The sequence below is a fragment of the Hypomesus transpacificus genome, chromosome 10 (assembly GCF_021917145.1).
Source record: "Hypomesus transpacificus isolate Combined female chromosome 10, fHypTra1, whole genome shotgun sequence".
Lineage (NCBI taxonomy): Eukaryota > Metazoa > Chordata > Actinopteri > Osmeriformes > Osmeridae > Hypomesus > Hypomesus transpacificus.
The window spans coordinates 5,276,176-5,292,668 of NC_061069.1; the positions used below are offsets into that span (position 1 = coordinate 5,276,176).

The 16,493-nt window shown below is 48.4% G+C and overlaps 2 protein-coding genes across 3 annotated transcripts; both read left to right on the forward strand.

Annotated features, from left to right (window-relative positions):
* Positions 1-284: 284 nt before the first annotated feature.
* ncstn (nicastrin) lies at positions 285-7,127 on the forward strand. Its single transcript, XM_047028275.1, has 17 exons — positions 285-390; positions 1,049-1,150; positions 1,240-1,363; positions 1,506-1,627; positions 1,762-1,907; positions 2,148-2,289; positions 2,431-2,543; positions 2,834-2,986; positions 3,419-3,523; positions 3,801-3,878; positions 3,999-4,168; positions 4,277-4,379; positions 4,575-4,673; positions 4,970-5,057; positions 5,459-5,628; positions 5,798-6,010; positions 6,213-7,127. Exons 1-17 carry the CDS (start codon positions 333-335, stop codon positions 6,333-6,335), a joined length of 2,109 nt encoding a protein of 702 aa, XP_046884231.1. The 5' UTR covers positions 285-332; the 3' UTR covers positions 6,336-7,127.
* A 272-nt stretch (positions 7,128-7,399) lies between these two features.
* On the forward strand, positions 7,400-16,178 carry LOC124472117 (vang-like protein 2). Of its 2 annotated transcripts, none has more exons than XM_047026743.1 (8): positions 7,400-7,477; positions 11,091-11,496; positions 11,675-11,798; positions 12,028-12,635; positions 12,766-12,899; positions 13,066-13,201; positions 13,606-13,852; positions 14,310-16,178. In XM_047026743.1, the coding sequence occupies exons 2-8, from the start codon at positions 11,426-11,428 to the stop codon at positions 14,568-14,570; spliced, it is 1,581 nt and encodes a 526-aa protein (XP_046882699.1). In that variant the 5' UTR covers positions 7,400-7,477; positions 11,091-11,425; the 3' UTR covers positions 14,571-16,178. The 2 variants fall into 2 exon arrangements, with proteins under 2 accessions (XP_046882699.1, XP_046882700.1); XM_047026744.1 differs by lacking the exon at positions 7,400-7,477 and adding an exon at positions 7,488-7,856.
* Positions 16,179-16,493: the final 315 nt, after the last annotated feature.

Below are 16,493 nucleotides of genomic sequence, written 5' to 3' on the forward strand. Positions count from 1 at the left end.
AATACTGTCATACACGTACACACACACACACAAAAGGGAAATGCACGTTGAGTATGAGTCGAGCCCCTCCCATTTGGTTCCAGCGGTGGACCCCAACGCCTAGCTTCTCCCATCAACCCCCTGGATACCAACTGGCCGCTGCAACATATTTAGGCTACGTGACATGGCAAAGTCCTCATAAAAATAAATTGTGTCATAACCCAAGGCCCTTTTGAAAAGGCCATCATAATATGCTGTAGCGGAACCTTAAGTTGGACTGGGCTGAAAGCGGAACACGGAACTATTTTCACTTAAACACTTCCTGTGTATTTCCCGTTTCTCAAACCAGGAAGATGGATTTGGGATCGCCGAAATGGGTTACAATGTTAATAGTTTGTTGGCTTTACAAAAGTAGGTTTTGACTTTTTCTATTATTACATTGGTCTGACTTGCTGTAGGCCAACCCAATTCAGTATTTTTTTCAATATGTTTGTGTCCCACACAATCCATTGTTCTGTTCCATTGTAACTCAGCTAAGCTAACGCAGCTAGCTAGCTAATAGCTACAGGCGTTATGTTGTCTTAAGCGTTAGTTCAAGAAATGTCATTTACATGGCCAGTCAATCACGATAGTCACTGTTTTATAATGTGAATTGTAGCATAGAGACTGATCTCATTGTTGTCCAAAGAAAGACTAGAGTTACCGTTAGCCATATATCTAGCTGAACTAGTTTGCTTCTCTGTACCAGTGATATCAGCTTCCTTCAAGTCAAGCGCAAGACAGTCAACTTCAGCGTGACCGCGCGTGATTGGCCGACGCCTGGGGGATTGTGTTGGGGGATTCATATCAGATTTAGTCCTCTGACCAGTACAGGCTGCTTCAGTTTGTTAGACGAATGCGCATGTCAAATATCAAATATGCAACAAACAATCAAGCGTTCTTGCACTTTTTGGGTCAGCCTGAAAGTAAAAACAAAGCGTCCGACCCGAACAAAAAGACAGGATGCATCGACATCAGTATCCGTTTTGTTTATCCGACATTTGACTGTTATCTCACTGTTATGTTTCAGGTGTAAACTGTAATTCAGTTGAGCAGAAGATCTATGTGGAGCTTAACAACACTGTCCCGTGCGTGCGACTGCTCAACGCAACACATCAGATAGGCTGCCAGTGTGAGTGACATACACACGCGGTACTTTTTGGGCCGATACTGGGATAATACAAGAAGTAGAATAACAGACATTCTGTGTTCGTATCTCAGCCTCTTTATCAGGTGATGTAGGGGTGCTTCATGTATTGGAATCTGAGGCAGACCTGAACTGGCCCTTGAGCTCAGGACCGAATCCTCCCTATATGGTAATATTGGAGTCACCACTCTTCACCAGGTAAACACACACAAGATTGTGGCTCCAAAACATAAACATGACCACTGTTCATCTTGGGGATGGGCGTACCTGTTCACATGGTCGGCCATGCATGACCTGCGTTCCCTCACAAACTGAAGAATGACCTTCTTTCCCACTGCAGGTCTATCATGATGAAGATGAAGAACGCATCACGCAGGATCGCAGGCGTGGCCGTGGTGACCCCTAATGCGAGCCCACCCCAGGGCTTCTCCCCACACACAACCTGCCCCAATGAGAACACAGGTGTGTGGAGCCCTCAGTCCCAACCACCTGCCAGTCAGAAGGAGGACACAGCCACGTGTGACCCGACAGGATGTTGCCTTACTTGGCTGTGTGACCTTTTAGTTCCTCACGGCCGCACATTTGTCCCGACACAGGTGTGTACTCGGAGAAGTATGGTGCCGACCTGGCGAACTGTAACACGACGGTGTGGAACCCATTGGGGAACGGCCTCTCCTACGAGGAGTTTGACTTCCCCATCTTCTCCCTGAAAGAAGACAACCAGACAGAGGTCATAAAGCAGGTGAGAGTCAAGAGGTCACAAAGTCTCGTTAGACAAGTTGTATTCTGTTTGAGGAACTTACTGCAGGAAATTGAAAAAAACAGCGTCCACACAAGTATCCATCCTGCCATACATACATGCCAACTGTCCCAGTACAAGTTTAGTTTGTAATTTGGTAGTGCTTTCTTTTTGGGGGGGGGGTGTTTTAAATCCACAAGCTTCCTCATCTCTCTCTCTCTTTCTCTCTCTGTCTCTCCGCAGTGCTACTTCCAGCACAACAGGCCGGAGAACAACAGCGCTCCGGTGTACCCGCTGTGCGCCATGCAGCTCTACTCCCACATGCATGCCGTCACCGACACCGCCACCTGCATGAGGCGGAATGACATCTTCAGTATCAACCCAGGTACGGATGTCAACCTGCGCCTGCCGTCGAAGAGACATACGTCCGTGTTTCACACTCTATTGCTGTCTCTCTTTTATTTACGTTGATTTACACTCAGTCCCTCTCTCTCTCTCTCTCTCTCTCTGCATCCATCTCCATCAGAGATGATGTGCGACCCCCTGGGTGACTATAATGTGTGGAGCACCCTCCGGCCATACAACAACTCCATCAACGGCCACAAGGAGAATGAGACTGTGGTGCTGGCAGCGGCCAGGGTAAGTGACCCTCTTGTCCTCTGTCACATTTCCCTCTGTGATGTGGACACACCCTGGGTTTCCTCCTGCCCTGGCATATTGGTCTCTCCAGTCAACTAGGTTTTGCTCTGCAGTATGTCCATTCTAAGTAGATTCGCGAGCTCACAGTCAAGACGAGCTACATCTTTGTATATGCTTACAAAGAATCTCTGCCTTGAGTGCAGTGTTTATGTTTTCCTGTTAGTTGCTCTCAATTGACAACGGTGCCATTCAACTCAGCCACACTCTCCTCCCACCTGTCCCTGTGCTAGCTGGACAGCAGGTCATTCTTCTGGGACGTTGCCACGGGAGCCGAGGGCAGCATCTCTGGGTTTGTCACTCTGCTGGCGGCTGCCCAAGCCCTGCGTGAGGTCACTGTGGTGGCCCCGCCCACGCGGAACATTCTCTTTGCCTTCTTCCAAGGGGTTAGTCCTGTTGGCCTCGATTCCCTGTGTGTGCGTCAGTGTATGTAGGTGGTGTGTGTGTGTTGCGTTTGTGTGTCAGTGTATGTAGGTTGTGTGTGTTGTTTGTGTTTCAGTGTATGTAGGTGATGTGTGTGTGTTGTGTTTGTGTGTCAGTGTATGTAGGTTGTGTGTGTTGTTTGTGTTTCAGTGTATGTAGGTGATGTGTGTGTGTTGTGTTTGTGTGTCAGTGTATGTAGGTTGTGTGTGTGTGTCAGTGTATGTAGGTAATGTGTGGGTGCGTGTGCTGCACATCACAAATAGCATATGAGTATACATGTCATGCCTGTTCGTTTCTGACCTATTTCCGATGTTATGATAGTTGAATATGTTGAGTGACTTTGAGTGTTTAGCGCATTCATAGGGGCATGTTGGTAAATACTTGTTCTCTCTCAGGAAGCCTTTGACTACATCGGCAGCTCTCGAATGGTATACGACATGGAGAACAACAAGTTTGTCATTGACCTGGACAACATTCACTCCATACTGGAAGTCGGGCAGGTAAGCCAGTACCCACTATTAAGTTTTCTATTAGGCTGTCAAACAGACATACGGTGTGCAGGTGCTTCCTTAGTGATGATGAGTAGTTCTAGTGTTCAATATCCTTAGTACTTCCTCCTTTAGTGAGAGAACCCCTCCAGTATAGAATACCATGCTAGAATAATACCCTGGAAACTAGATCAGTGCTATTGTAGTTCAGGAAACAAAGAAAGCGTTTAGTCGTGAAATATCTAACTAAATAGTTTATATGCTTCTCAATGTGTGTGTGTGTGTGTAGGTGGGGGTTCGCAGTGGCTCCAACCTTTGGCTCCACTCTGACCCAGTGTCCAGGAGCAACGCCAGCGTCAACACAGAGGCCAGTCCGCCCCACCACCACACTACGTGTCCCTTTCACCACAAACCCCCTTTTTCCTCTGGCTCCGCTCTCTCTGCGTTTCTCCTTCTTAACCGTGTCTTGTCCTACTCCTCCACTCAGGTGATGGATATGGTGACCAAACTGGGCACAGCCGCCGCTGGGCTCAACTTCTCATTGACAGAGCCCACTGTCTCTCAGCCTCTCCCTCCCTCCTCCCTCCAGCGCTTCCTGCGAGCTCGGCCTATCCCAGGCGTGGTGCTGGCAGACCACCAATCGGCTTACAACAACAAGTGAGGAACTTGACCTGTCCACAGTCATGCTAGCTGCCCGTTGAATGTTAATTATGTTCATTGCTATGCGCTTCTCGACAATTGAATGATGCATTTTGCTTTAAACAGGTATTACGAGAGTGTCTATGACAATGATGCCTACCTCAACCTGACCTACCCTGCAGGCCTGACCCCAGAGGAAAAGCTAGAGTATGAGACCGAGACTGCCAAGGTACATTTTTAGAAAAGCACATACTACTAACGTAATCGTGCACACTCGAGTGAAGCATACGGTACTTGTTCACAGACCTACATGAGTCACAGTTTCCTGTGTCGTGTTTAAACCAAAAGACCGTCACACGATGAGAATCGTTTTTTTTCGCACAAACCTTCGCACAACGGTTTGTCCCCTGCTGCGGTGTTGCAGGCCCTGGCGGAGGTGGCGACCATGGTAGCTCGTGCTCTCTACCTGCAGGCTGACGGAGACGCAGCGCAGCTCAACAACATCGTCGCCGACCCCAAGATGGTAAGCTCCTCCTCAGTGCTCGTGGCGCAGTGCGCCCAGTGTGTCGCATGCTCCAGTGATTGCCTGTCAAGCCGAGAAGTCGCACGTTCTTATCAGTGGCTCTGCACAGGACTTGGTGTAATGATTCACAGCTGGAGGATGTGGTCGGGTTGCTGTTTACCTGTGGAAGAGGTCGGACCTGTTAGTCTATCTATCTTCTAGACTGTTGCACACACTCATTTTGCTTGCTTTCTCTCTCTCTTTCTATTTTTCTGTCTTTCTTTGTGTCTTTCTGGCAACATTTCTTTCCATCTCAGGTCACCCAGATGCTGTACGGTTTCCTGGTCAAGTCTGACAACAGCTGGTTCCAGGCTCTGTTGGCTCCTGAGCTGAAGTCTCTCCTGCGTGAGTACTCCTGTCATTCCCTCTCTGTCACTACTGTCATCCCCTCTCTGTCACTACTGTCATCCCCTCTCTGTCACTACCCAAGACACAGCCCGTCAGCATCCTAACATCCCTTGGGCACTTCATATACTACTGTAGATGCAACACACTTCCCAGGGTCCCTTTGAATAGTTAGCCTGGTAAGGGATTTCTGGGTCCCAGCCTGACCTATATGAATCCATACAATCCTGTTTTGATCATTTAGGACACATTTTACCACTAGAAAAATGCCCAATAGCACATGAAAACACAGCCCACTTGTTTCCGGTTTACTCCCCCCCCCCCCCCCCCCCCCCCCAATCTACAACCAGTGTGTCAGTAAGGAAGTATCCCTGATTTGTGTACTGCCACCTGTCTCTCAGAACCCAGCCCACCGGAGTACTACGTCGGAGTCACCATGTCGGCAAGCTCCATAGTCAACACCCCCACCCGTCTGGTCCAGTACATCCTGGCCAACCTGACAGGGAACGCCACCAGCCTGAACCAGACTTCCTGCCAGAAACCAGACGACCTGGAGAACGAGAGCAAACACGTAAGGACCTGAGACCTGACGGAGACCCCGACACCACAGGGACGGCCAGCTCTCGTTTGACTGTCTGTGTAGGTAGATGAAGGGAGGGATAAGATCACAGTTCGAGAGGCTGACCTTCTCCCCTCCTCTCCTACCCCCCTCTCTCTCCTGTCCCCCCTCCCTCCCTCAGCTGTACTCCTACCTCTGGGTGCAGGGCACGGTGCCCCCCAACGGCACGGAGAGGGAGGGCTTCTGCGTGCGTTCCTCGGTGCGCCTCGCCCGAGCCCTGTCTCCGGCCTTTGAGCTGGGGGAGTACTCCTCCTCAGCGTACTCCACGTGGACCGAGTCCCGCTGGAAGTTCATCAAAGCCCGCATATTCCTGGTGGCGAGCCACGACCTGGAGGTAAGGAAGAACCACGTTTTCCTATACTTCAGTTTGACTTCGAAAATGAAGTTTTTGTTGTTGTTGATTTCATCCAAAGACGAGGGGGGGAGAAAAAGGCAGAACTAACGAGGGGATTGTTAAAGTATACCGGTTCCCCCCTCTCTACCTTTCTCCTTCCTTCTCTCTCTTCTCTTTAACCTCGCTCGGCCGACCCTCCCAGATGCTGACGCTGGGCGTGGGAGTGGCGGTGTTGCTTGCCTCTCTCCTGGTGACGTACTTCGTCAGCTCCAAGGCAGACGTGCTGTTCAGCTCGGCGCGGGAGCCCGGCAACGCAACCTACTGATGCACGCCCCTAGCTCCTCCCAAACCCCTCCAGGCACCTGCAAACCCGGTGGCCAGCAACCTACTCTCTCTCTACCGCTACCTAACAACTGAAGAAAACCGATTTTTTAAACATACTATTGGGTACACAAGTGCAAAACTGATTATTTGGAAACTCTTGCCGATGGACTCGCACAGTTAAGGTTTAATATGGGACTAGACTTGGCCCGGAATGGATCTGGAGTCATCAGGGTCAGGTTGCACTGGTGTCAGCCTGCCGGCCACCAGTGTGAAAGATGTTCATATATTACTTTTTGTTTGTCAAAGAATGTTTTGTTTACTGTACAATGGGAGTAGGCACAAAGTTCTGTTTGACCCGGTGAAAATGTATTTGTGTGTGTGTGTATACGTGTGTTTGAAGTTGTGTGTCTTGATAGGTGAGCAAATGAGTGTGTGTGAGCTGGAGTGTATGTGAGATTGCAGTAGGATGTGCAATAGCTCTTCTGTCTGTAGCATAATGATCATGTCCTTTGTTATGAGATTGACACATTTTCTTTGTAGATTTGGGGTTGAGCCAAATGACCACTACACATTCAAAATTGCATATGGATATACAGATGCACTGTATTGTCCACTTTTGATCCTTAGAGTATTTTCTTTTTATAATTATATTATTACCTTAAAGAATTGGAGTACATCATGGCAGAAGTGTTTATGTGTTGATGACATTTTGTTTTATGATCATTTCTGACCAACTGGGAAATATGTGTGATTATTGCCTTGATAACAAAATAAACATGGCTTCTTTTCCAAACTTTCATTGTTTAAATACATTTAATAATACTTCTTTTGGGCTTTTTTCCCAATTTGAGGAAATTTAACTATTTATGGGTGGACATGGAAATGTCTATAAGCATCTGTAAAAATCTGTAATATTTTATTTGTACAAAATGGCTATTTACCGAATTAAATGCTTACGAATCGGCAGTTTTATTTTTTATGTGAGGGAAAAAATACTGAAGAAGGCTACTCTTGCAGCATTACCATCGACTTTCCCACAAGGGGTGGAGGAGGGGCGTATAATTGGGGGCGGGGCTCATAGCGTTACGGTTGAGGGAAAGAAGTGGAAAGTGAGAAAATACCTGAATGGATATCCTGAACTAAGTGAGTAGTATTTTGGGATTGGAATAGGGTAACAAAATATGATGGGCACATTTAAATATGCGTTTAACATATTTTTTCAAAGAAGAACCAGAAACGGCCAATTGAGCACGAGGGTCATGTGTTTCCCGAAACAATAAGTCGGGAAGACGACGATATGGTCGCACTCGGTTTTCACCCGGCCGCAGTTACAGGGGAAGTTGGGCTAGGACCCCTGATAGGGCCCATTGTTATTTTCACCGAGGCCACGTAGCTATCTAGCAAGATTGCGAACTTGGTTTAGGGTTATCATTTACAGCAGTATGGAATATATAAATTGACTTGACATTGGAATTCGACTCAGAATTTTTGTTTGGGCATTAGTCCATTTAGAAAATTAAGGGTATGTATTCATTCACAGCGCATCCGCACTCCCTTTTTTCGAAAAGGAAAGCGAGATAGCTTAACAAAGGGTAAACGTAATGGTCACTCATTTAATTGAGCTCCGAAGTCGTGGCTGTGCGCTGTTTTATTGTTGTACAAGCCTACACTGATACAGTATTGCTCGCATTTTAATGTTAACCTGTTCTCCTGGTGTAGGCTATGCATGTTTTGTGCTTGCTCACTGGTACATAAACTAATTTCCTTGTTTTCATTCAGGCATGTGATGTTAGGGCAGTTGTTCAATTATTGATGGATCTTAGTGTAGGTTCACATCCCAACTGGACTATGTATGCCATGAGGGATAGAGGTTTCACAATTTGAAGTAGCCAATACAAGTATCTATATCTCGCAAATGTATCAGTTCAGCTGCAAGAACTGCAACAAACAGCGGGTTTGTTGCATATTAACATGTTTCAGATGAAATGTAATATGTTACAAATGTTTCAAATAACATGAGTCATTGACTTATGTTATGCAGGAAAACGATCACAGTGTAAGCCATTCAAGAAGCTCAACATGCTATCTTGAGCGCACAGAAAGGCTTGACTCTCAGGAGACTGCAAGACTGGTTGCAGTACCATTTCATATAAGAAACCCTCGTTTTGTATAAAATAACCATATCTCATCCAATGTTTAACTTTCCAATGTTTAACTTTCTCTGGGTGTGTTAGTTTTAGATACTTCGCCCTGGGTAAATGTAACCCAGTCATCTTTCAAAATGAAAACGTAAATCAGTTAGTTAATATAATTCCTAAAAGGTGGACAAACCATGTAGCCCCTTGTTATGATTGTGCCACACCCTGTTGTACACACACCTGCTACTCTGGGCAGCACATGGACACAGAAGTTGACAAACAGTTGTCTGTGTTGCTATTGCTCCTCTTCTAATTCCAGGCTTGTGAGGCACAGGCCTGGGCCACAGGATGCACATGTTTGTTTGTGCAGTTGCCTTTTTCACCTCAAATGTCTGGTGGAAAAAAAGCCAACTATTTCCACTGTAGGCCTGGTTCAGAAGTACACGGGCAGCTGAAACAATGAGCTTTGAAACAGCTATCTAATGGCTTGGGCCAGCCTGGTTTCCATGAGTGTTATGAACAATGTTCTGTAGAGGCCAGGTTTCCTCGAAACAAAACCTCATTAAAAGATCAAGTGTTTGACATGAAGACAAGAGACGGTTTGTGTCATTTCCTGCCAGTGCCTTCCCAGAGGGCATCTGGGATACAGTAAGGTAATGAGCCATGCATGATGGTTTAGTTTACTCTCTCGGTCAGTTGAGCCCCGCCTCTGGGGGGCTGTCTCTCTGGTTCCAGCCTGCATTTACACACTGCATCTGGCCCGCTTCTCTTAACCCCCCCCCTCCACGCCCCCCCAGACTACAACAGCAGCTTCTTTGACATTTACATCTCATTCTAAACAGAGGAGGATATTGGAAGGCAGCCTTTTTCCTTTCCAAGTCGTGGAAGGAGGCTGTGCAAGCCTAGTGATTCATCTCAACACTAGTCACGTTTGCAGACTACACCATCCCAACAAGGAGTGCATCAATGGACTTTTCCAGAGCAAGCCTGTCAGAGATTCTAGGGGGGTCCTTCATCTTCCGATGTCTTGTATGTGTTTTGTTTTGGGTTTGTGATTAATACGTTTTGGGATTTGAGGCTCCCCTCGTCGTCTTCCAAATGGAACCCTATCCACTAACAGGCCGTGCTATCCAGCCATCTTGGTTAGACTTCATGCACCGGGGATAGATTTAGCAGAAGAGCTCTACCCCCACCCCACTTCATAAGGTCTGTAGCTTGGCTATAATGACACATGCATTCTGTACTTACAACAGGTTAAAGTGAGGCTACTTCCAGCCCTTATTGTGAACTGGGACATGTGGATGAATAGGAAACCCTATCTATCTCATGCTCAGACCACACCTTCATAGATCAGGTGTTCATCATATCCTTCTCAGTCTAAAGCCCCAACTCTCACCTCAGAGGAATAATGAGGTCACACATCTGAAGAGAAGCTAACCAACAGCTACCCGCCTCCCCTTACCAGTGTTCTTTTTATGGAAAGGCACGCATTACATGTTTTTATTTCATTATGTAGCCTTTGCTCAGTGAAATGGGTGTTTGTGTGTGCCTTATCTGCATGTTATTGAGGCTAGCGGCGTACAGCACGTTGCTCAAGACTCTTGGGGAGTTTATTGGTGGGTACAAAAGGTCAGAAGTTTACACGGGGGCACTTAGACTACTTCCCTAGACATAGCTCATGTCAACGTACACACGCACACACACCGACACTTGTGTGAAGAGCTGGGAAAGGACGAGAGAATAGAATGGTGTTTTAATGGAGTAAGTTAGTTGCTTGGTGTTGGCAAATCCCCTGTAATTTATGGAAACGTGTGTTCCACCACCCCACCAATTTCCCTCTTACACGACCAATCAAGCCTTCCAATTAGTGTAGGTGGCCCGCCTTTTGTCAATTGAACCTGTGACAAACATGCATCCGTCATCCCAGCACTCGTGTTTTTTTGGAGAGTTGGTTTCTTAGCAGAATAGGGTGGCGTAAGGTTAGGGCACCATGGCAACTGTCAACCTCCAATCCCCTTCAGCTGAACACCCTCTTTCATCGCTATGGCAGCGGAGAGGCCCTCGTTACCCTGGGGACCAAGGGAGACCAAGTGGGAATGTGAGATGTGGAGAGGGAGGAAGAGGGCAAACAAGTTTGTGAAAACACAGTAATCCAATATGGCTGCTTTGTGTCAGACCTGTCGAGTTTCAGCGGACCTTGTATTGCTACGCCTGCACGATGAGTCACCTTGGCTTATGCTTGGCAACTTGCGTTAGGTCCCAGGGCATGGTCAGGGCTTTGGCTCAGTGGGATAATGGGCCCTGCTGTCCCTCATTTGGCTCAGGTGTGTTAGCTGGGGATGTTTGGGGTGGGACTTCTCTGCTAGCAGAAGGTGATCTAATCTGCATGTTGTTATGGATAGGAGTCAGATGTGAAATGTCATGTAATCTCTTCAAATATCATGTCTAGGCTTTATCTTAGTGGGCTAAAGTAGTCTCTCAAGCTTATGATCCAGTGCAGTTATGTGGTTTCTAACTGTCTTGATCTATAGCCTTTCCAAGAAAACAGGATGACTTTTGACTTTTTCATGTCTTTTTCATCTTTTGACTTTTTCATCTCTTCTCTTCTTCTTCTCCAGCACCCAGCCAGTCCAACATCCCCTCCCTCGGTCTCCCCATAATTCTATCTTCCACTCCCTCATCCCCCCCTCCCCTTTCTCTCTAGCCTAGTGTCCCGATCTATCTTTCCTTCCATCCACCTCTTCCCTTTCCTCCCTGCTCTCCCCCCGGCCCTCCTCCAGCCTTCAAGATAGATTCCCTCAGGAGCAAGGTTGACCTGCTGAAACTGCCCTTGGCCCTCTCCACCAAGTCCATCTCCGAGCGCAAAAGCCAGCTGGGCGGAGCCGGGGGCGACCGAGGCTCGGGGGGAGGAGGAGGAAGGGCCCGTAAACCCTGCCCAGCACCGGCCCGCGACATGGACAACGAGTCACAGTACTCGGGCTACTCCTACAAGTCCTCCCACTCCCGCAGCTCCCGCAAGCACAGGTAGGGGAGCATTCTCACACACACACACACACACACACGACTCAACTGATGGAAAAGAACACCATACATATGGAACATGCCAGATTTGAAATCCCACAGACGCCTTCATTCTAACTATAGAGTATGATGTGAAAGGCTTCTGGACATGCTAACTCAGCCCCTCCCCCTCTTCCCCCAGGGACCGGAGGGACAGGCACCGCTCCAAGAGCCGAGATGGCAGCAGCCGCGGGGACAAGTCGGTCACCATCCAGGCCCCCGGGGAGCCGCTCCTGGACGCAGAGTCCACCCGCGGAGACGACAGGGTGAGACTTCCCAGGCCTGGCTCTCTGCAGTCCGTCCCTTTGTCCCCGTTCCGTCCTCTCGTTTCCCCCGCTGGGCGTAAACTCGTCTCGCCAGCTCTGGAAACAAACCCCCTGAGTTCCTCTACTCGCCAACGATATGCCTTTCCGTCTGTCTAACTGTCTTCCCTCCACCTCCTCTCCTCTGTCTGTCTATTGCCCCCCCCCCCCCCCCCCCCCCCTCCGGCTCCAGGACGACAACTGGGGGGAGACCACCACCGTGGTCACTGGCACCTCCGAGCACAGCGTCTCCAACGAGGACCTGACGCGCCTCTCCAAGGAGCTGGACGAGTCGTCGCTGCTGGAGTGCAAGCGCTTCGTGGGCCCCGTCCTGGGGGGCTGCCTGGGCCTGTTTGCCCTCCTCACGCCCCTGGCCTTCCTGGTGCTCCCCCAGGTGCTGTGGCGGGACGCCCTGGACCCGTGTGGCACGCCCTGCGAGGGCCTCTACGTCTCGCTGGCCTTCAAGCTGCTGGTCCTCCTCATCTCCTCGTGGGCGCTGTTCCTGCGGCCGCCGCGCGCCACCCTGCCGCGCTTCTTCGTCTTTCGCTGCCTCCTCATGGTGCTGGTGTTCCTGTTCGTGGCGTCCTACTGGCTGTTCTACGGCGTGCGCGTGCTGGAGCCCCGGGAGCGGGACTACCGGGGGATCGTGGAGTACGCGGCGTCGCTGGTGGACGCGCTGCTCTTCATCCAGTACCTGGCGCTGGTGCTGCTGGAGGTGCGCCACCTGCAGCCCGCCTTCTGCCTCAAGGTGGTGCGCTCCACCGACGGGGCCAGCCGCTTCTACAACGTGGGCCACCTCAGGTGTGTGTGTGTGACAGACACTGTGTGGCTGCCCCCAAAAAACAGACCAAGCATTCCCTGTTCAAACGTGTATCATGTTCTGAGCCGTGTTGGTGACGAGCCATGCTGACGGTGACCGTGTGTTCTCCAGCATCCAGAGGGCGGCCGTGTGGGTCCTGGACCAGTACTACAGCGACTTCCCGGTATACAACCCGGCTCTGCTCAACCTGCCCAAGTCCATCCTCTCCAAGAAGATGTCTGGGTTCAAGGTCTACTCCTTAGACGGTACGCGCGTTCTTCACCTTCCATCCATCTATCCATTCTTCCTTCCCAACACCTTTCATCCTTTCCCTCCTTCCTTCCCACCCACCCACCCTAGCCCTCCACTTACCCATCCATCCTCTCCCCCCCCTACACACGACTAACTGCTCGTTGTGGTTGTTTGATCCAGAGAACAGCACCAACAACTCCACCGGCCAGTCCCGGGCCATGATAGCGGCAGCTGCCCGGAGGAGAGACAACTCCCACAATGAGTACTACTACGAGGAGGCTGAGATGGAGCGCAGGGTCCGCAAGCGCAAGGCCAGGTGAGGCCCGCCCGCAGCCAGCAGCGCCCCGCCGCTCAATCCACCTGTGTTTGTAGATAAGCTGTGTTTGGATATAACCTGTGTTTGTAGATAAGGATTGTTTGGATATAACCTGTTCACTTACATAGACTTTCTGCAGTGCTTTTACAAACGGGGTGCTTTCACATGTAGTGGGCTTTCAAAAAAAAAAGTAAAGACAATGTCTAACCAACCACATTATAGATGTCCTATCGCCCGGATTGTACCACACTATAGAAATACACGTATAGACGACCACGATTCATCCAGACCGCTTCTAGACAACCCCAAGAGAGCAATTTACAAACACTCGTAGACACACCCGATCCCTGAGCCGACCACCTTAACAGAAGGCCCCCGTCTTGCCCATGTCTTTCCCCTCCCAGGCTGGTGGTGGCGGTGGAGGAGGCCTTCACCCACATCAAGCGCCTCCAGGAGGACGAGCCGGGCGCCTCGTCTCCCAAGCACCCCCGGGAGGTGATGGACCCCCGGGAAGCAGCCCAGGCCATCTTCGCCCCCATGGCCCGGGCCATGCAGAAGTACTTGCGCACCACCCGCCAGCAGCCCTACCACAGCATGGAGAGCATCCTCACTCACCTGCAGTTCTGCATCACGCACAACATGACCCCCAAGGTACGTCTCTCACACACACACACACACACACACACACACACGCCTCATACCATGTGTTCTCTAAGCCTGACTGGTCACATGGAGGCTGAAATAAATATGCCCTGACATTTATTTGTTGTCATCGCCATGGAGCTAAAGAGGTTAACCGTAACCTAAGATATATTTATGCATCCAGTCATTCAATGAAGCAGCTTAATATACTGAATTGTATAATAATGTAATTTGTTGTTGTCAAATGACTACTTCTACTTTGGGCTGCTGAGAACCCAATGGCCTTTGTTTATAGTGTCCAAATAAAACATTTACATTTAGCAGACGCTTTTATCCAAAGCGACTTCAAAGCGAGATAGCTTTACAAAACATGTATTGGTCAATGATCCTAAAAGCGGACTCAGTCAAACCGTATTCACAGGCAAGGTTGAGGTTGATTGTCTAACGCTCCTGTTGTGCTCACCAGGCCTTCCTGGAGCGCTACCTCAGCCCAGGCCCCACCATGCAGTACCAGCGGGAGAACGGCAGAGGGCGCCAGTGGACCCTGGTGAGCGAGGAACCGGTGACCTCCGCCCTGCGCCAGGGCCTCGTCTTCTCCCTGCGACGCCTCGATTTTTCCCTGGTCGTCACGGTGACGCCTCTCCCCTTCCTGCGTATGGGGGAGGAGTTCATCGACCCCAAGAGCCACAAGTTTGTCATGAGGCTGCAGTCCGAGACCTCCGTTTAGAGGCCAGGGCAGGGGATGTGTCCCAATTGTTTGGTTTGGATGTTCTTTGTTGGGATCCTGGCCTACGTGATGGTGGATGTGTCACGTGTCAGGAGGATGGTCAGGCACCATGTCAGACTTGCTTCTGTCAGTCAAATGTAGAGAAAGAAAGGAACTAAATCGATAAAGGCTGTTTGGGATCATTGAGATATCAAGGAGACCACCGTCATATATGTTTTGAATATAAAACTGCGATAAGCTACGACTTTACAAATCCGGAAATGGAGTCCTTGATTTATGTGTTATGTCCAAATGACATGCTGTTTAAAAAAAGAAAAGAAAAAAAAAAGGCCGGTGTCATTTTACATGAATTCCAACATTGTTTTAAATCTTTTAACTGTAACCACTGGAACCCATGTTGTATGGAATGCATGACTCATGTTGTCAGCTGGGGCCTGATGGCTTCACTTCTTAGTTCCACTTCCTGATGTCTCATGGATGGATCAATCACAGCACAACATTTAGTCGGCTAACTGCAGATTTTAACATTTTTCCATATAGACTATTTCCAGTCTATGGTTGTATTTAGTGCTGGAAAAGGAGATGATAAACTGTTTTTTTCCAAATCTAGAGGTGTGACTATTGTTTGTTTTGTTTTGTTTTTTTCACAATGTACATGTATTGAATTACCATGGTATCTCTTGTTGCCCTCTATTTGCAAAAGGAAGCACATTCCGGAACAGAGACCAAGTGGCTTTGAATCATCGTAGGTTGTCTACATTGTGTGACTCTTGGTTTAGTCCACTCTGACAGTGCATATCAACTTTGATGGGAGGATAAGTCATAGGACTGCATTGTATTCTGGTAGTATCCCTGTGCTATCCCTATGGTATTTCCCCCTCTCAATCCCTCATCCCTCTGTTTCTTTGAGAAGACCGCTCTGACCAAGGACATGTGATTGTATTCCTCCACTGCAGGTCCAGCTGCAGGTCGTAGTCGCACGACAAAAACATGCACAGTGTCATCGCTGCCTCCATCAGATAGCCTTACTCATATGTAAATAACACCCTAGAGCTAAACACGGTCACCGTTCAAAGCTCTGTTTATGAACTCTGGAAACAAACCACTACTCTGACCACTAAACCTCTCCATGGATCAGACCAAGGTGTTCTGTAACTTGAATGTTGGTGTTGAGACTTAAACCGACCAGAATTGTGTCGGCTTGTTATTTCCTGATCCACCACATGTCCGTCAGCCAGTTTCTTGTATTCACCAATTTGCAGTCGAGCTGAAATCCAGTAGCGTACGTGCCTGTGAGAGTACCACCAGTGAAACTAAAAGTCCAGAACTGGCATTGACATGAACATGTCACAATGAAATGATGCAAATGATTGTCTTTCCAATTTTTATATGCATGCAAAAATGTGGGGTTTAAAAGTACCTTTTTATACAAGCTTGTTTTTTTGTATCATTTTTACAGTGCCTAAGTTATGATGCAATTTCCAGAAAGTTTTTGTTTCTTGGAACGGAGGTGGGGCTTGTACAAAGATTTGTAGATTCAACATTATCTGGTAACTGTAGCTCGTATAGTATGCTATACATTTTGAATGATTAAACCATCTTCCTGTGCATTTGTTCTTTCTGTGTATCTGAAAAGGTGCTGAATGAAGAAAGAATGGCCTATTTAAAGTTGTAAAACAGGAAGCAGACAAGCTGCTCTTTTTGATCCATTCAGGGCAAAGTGTAGTGATGCAATTTAAATGTTGACATCTTTCCCTAGAAACTTTCAATGTTCCTTTGACTCAGTAATGTCAGTGATGTCCATACATGGGTCATTTATTTTCCTGCTTTTTCACCACCATATTCTGTTTAAATATAACTATGCAATAATAAAAACCTGAAGTACCCAAATATATATATATATATATATATATATATATATAT

What these genes read in the sequence shown, in the direction of transcription:
- ncstn (XM_047028275.1), top strand. Translation starts at nt 333, where the DNA reads ATGGATTTGGGATCGCCGAAATGGGTTACAATGTTAATAGTTTGTTGG. An exon ending in TCTTTGCCTTCTTCCAAGGG is followed by an intron (nt 2,987 to 3,418) that starts GTTAGTCCTGTT and finishes GTTCTCTCTCAG; the next exon opens with GAAGCCTTTGACTACATCGG. An exon ending in TGAGCTGAAGTCTCTCCTGC is followed by an intron (nt 5,058 to 5,458) that starts GTGAGTACTCCT and finishes CCTGTCTCTCAG; the next exon opens with AACCCAGCCCACCGGAGTAC.
- LOC124472117 (XM_047026743.1), top strand. Translation starts at nt 11,426, where the DNA reads ATGGACAACGAGTCACAGTACTCGGGCTACTCCTACAAGTCCTCCCAC. An exon ending in CAAGGTCTACTCCTTAGACG is followed by an intron (nt 12,900 to 13,065) that starts GTACGCGCGTTC and finishes TGTTTGATCCAG; the next exon opens with AGAACAGCACCAACAACTCC. An exon ending in CGCACAACATGACCCCCAAG is followed by an intron (nt 13,853 to 14,309) that starts GTACGTCTCTCA and finishes TGTGCTCACCAG; the next exon opens with GCCTTCCTGGAGCGCTACCT.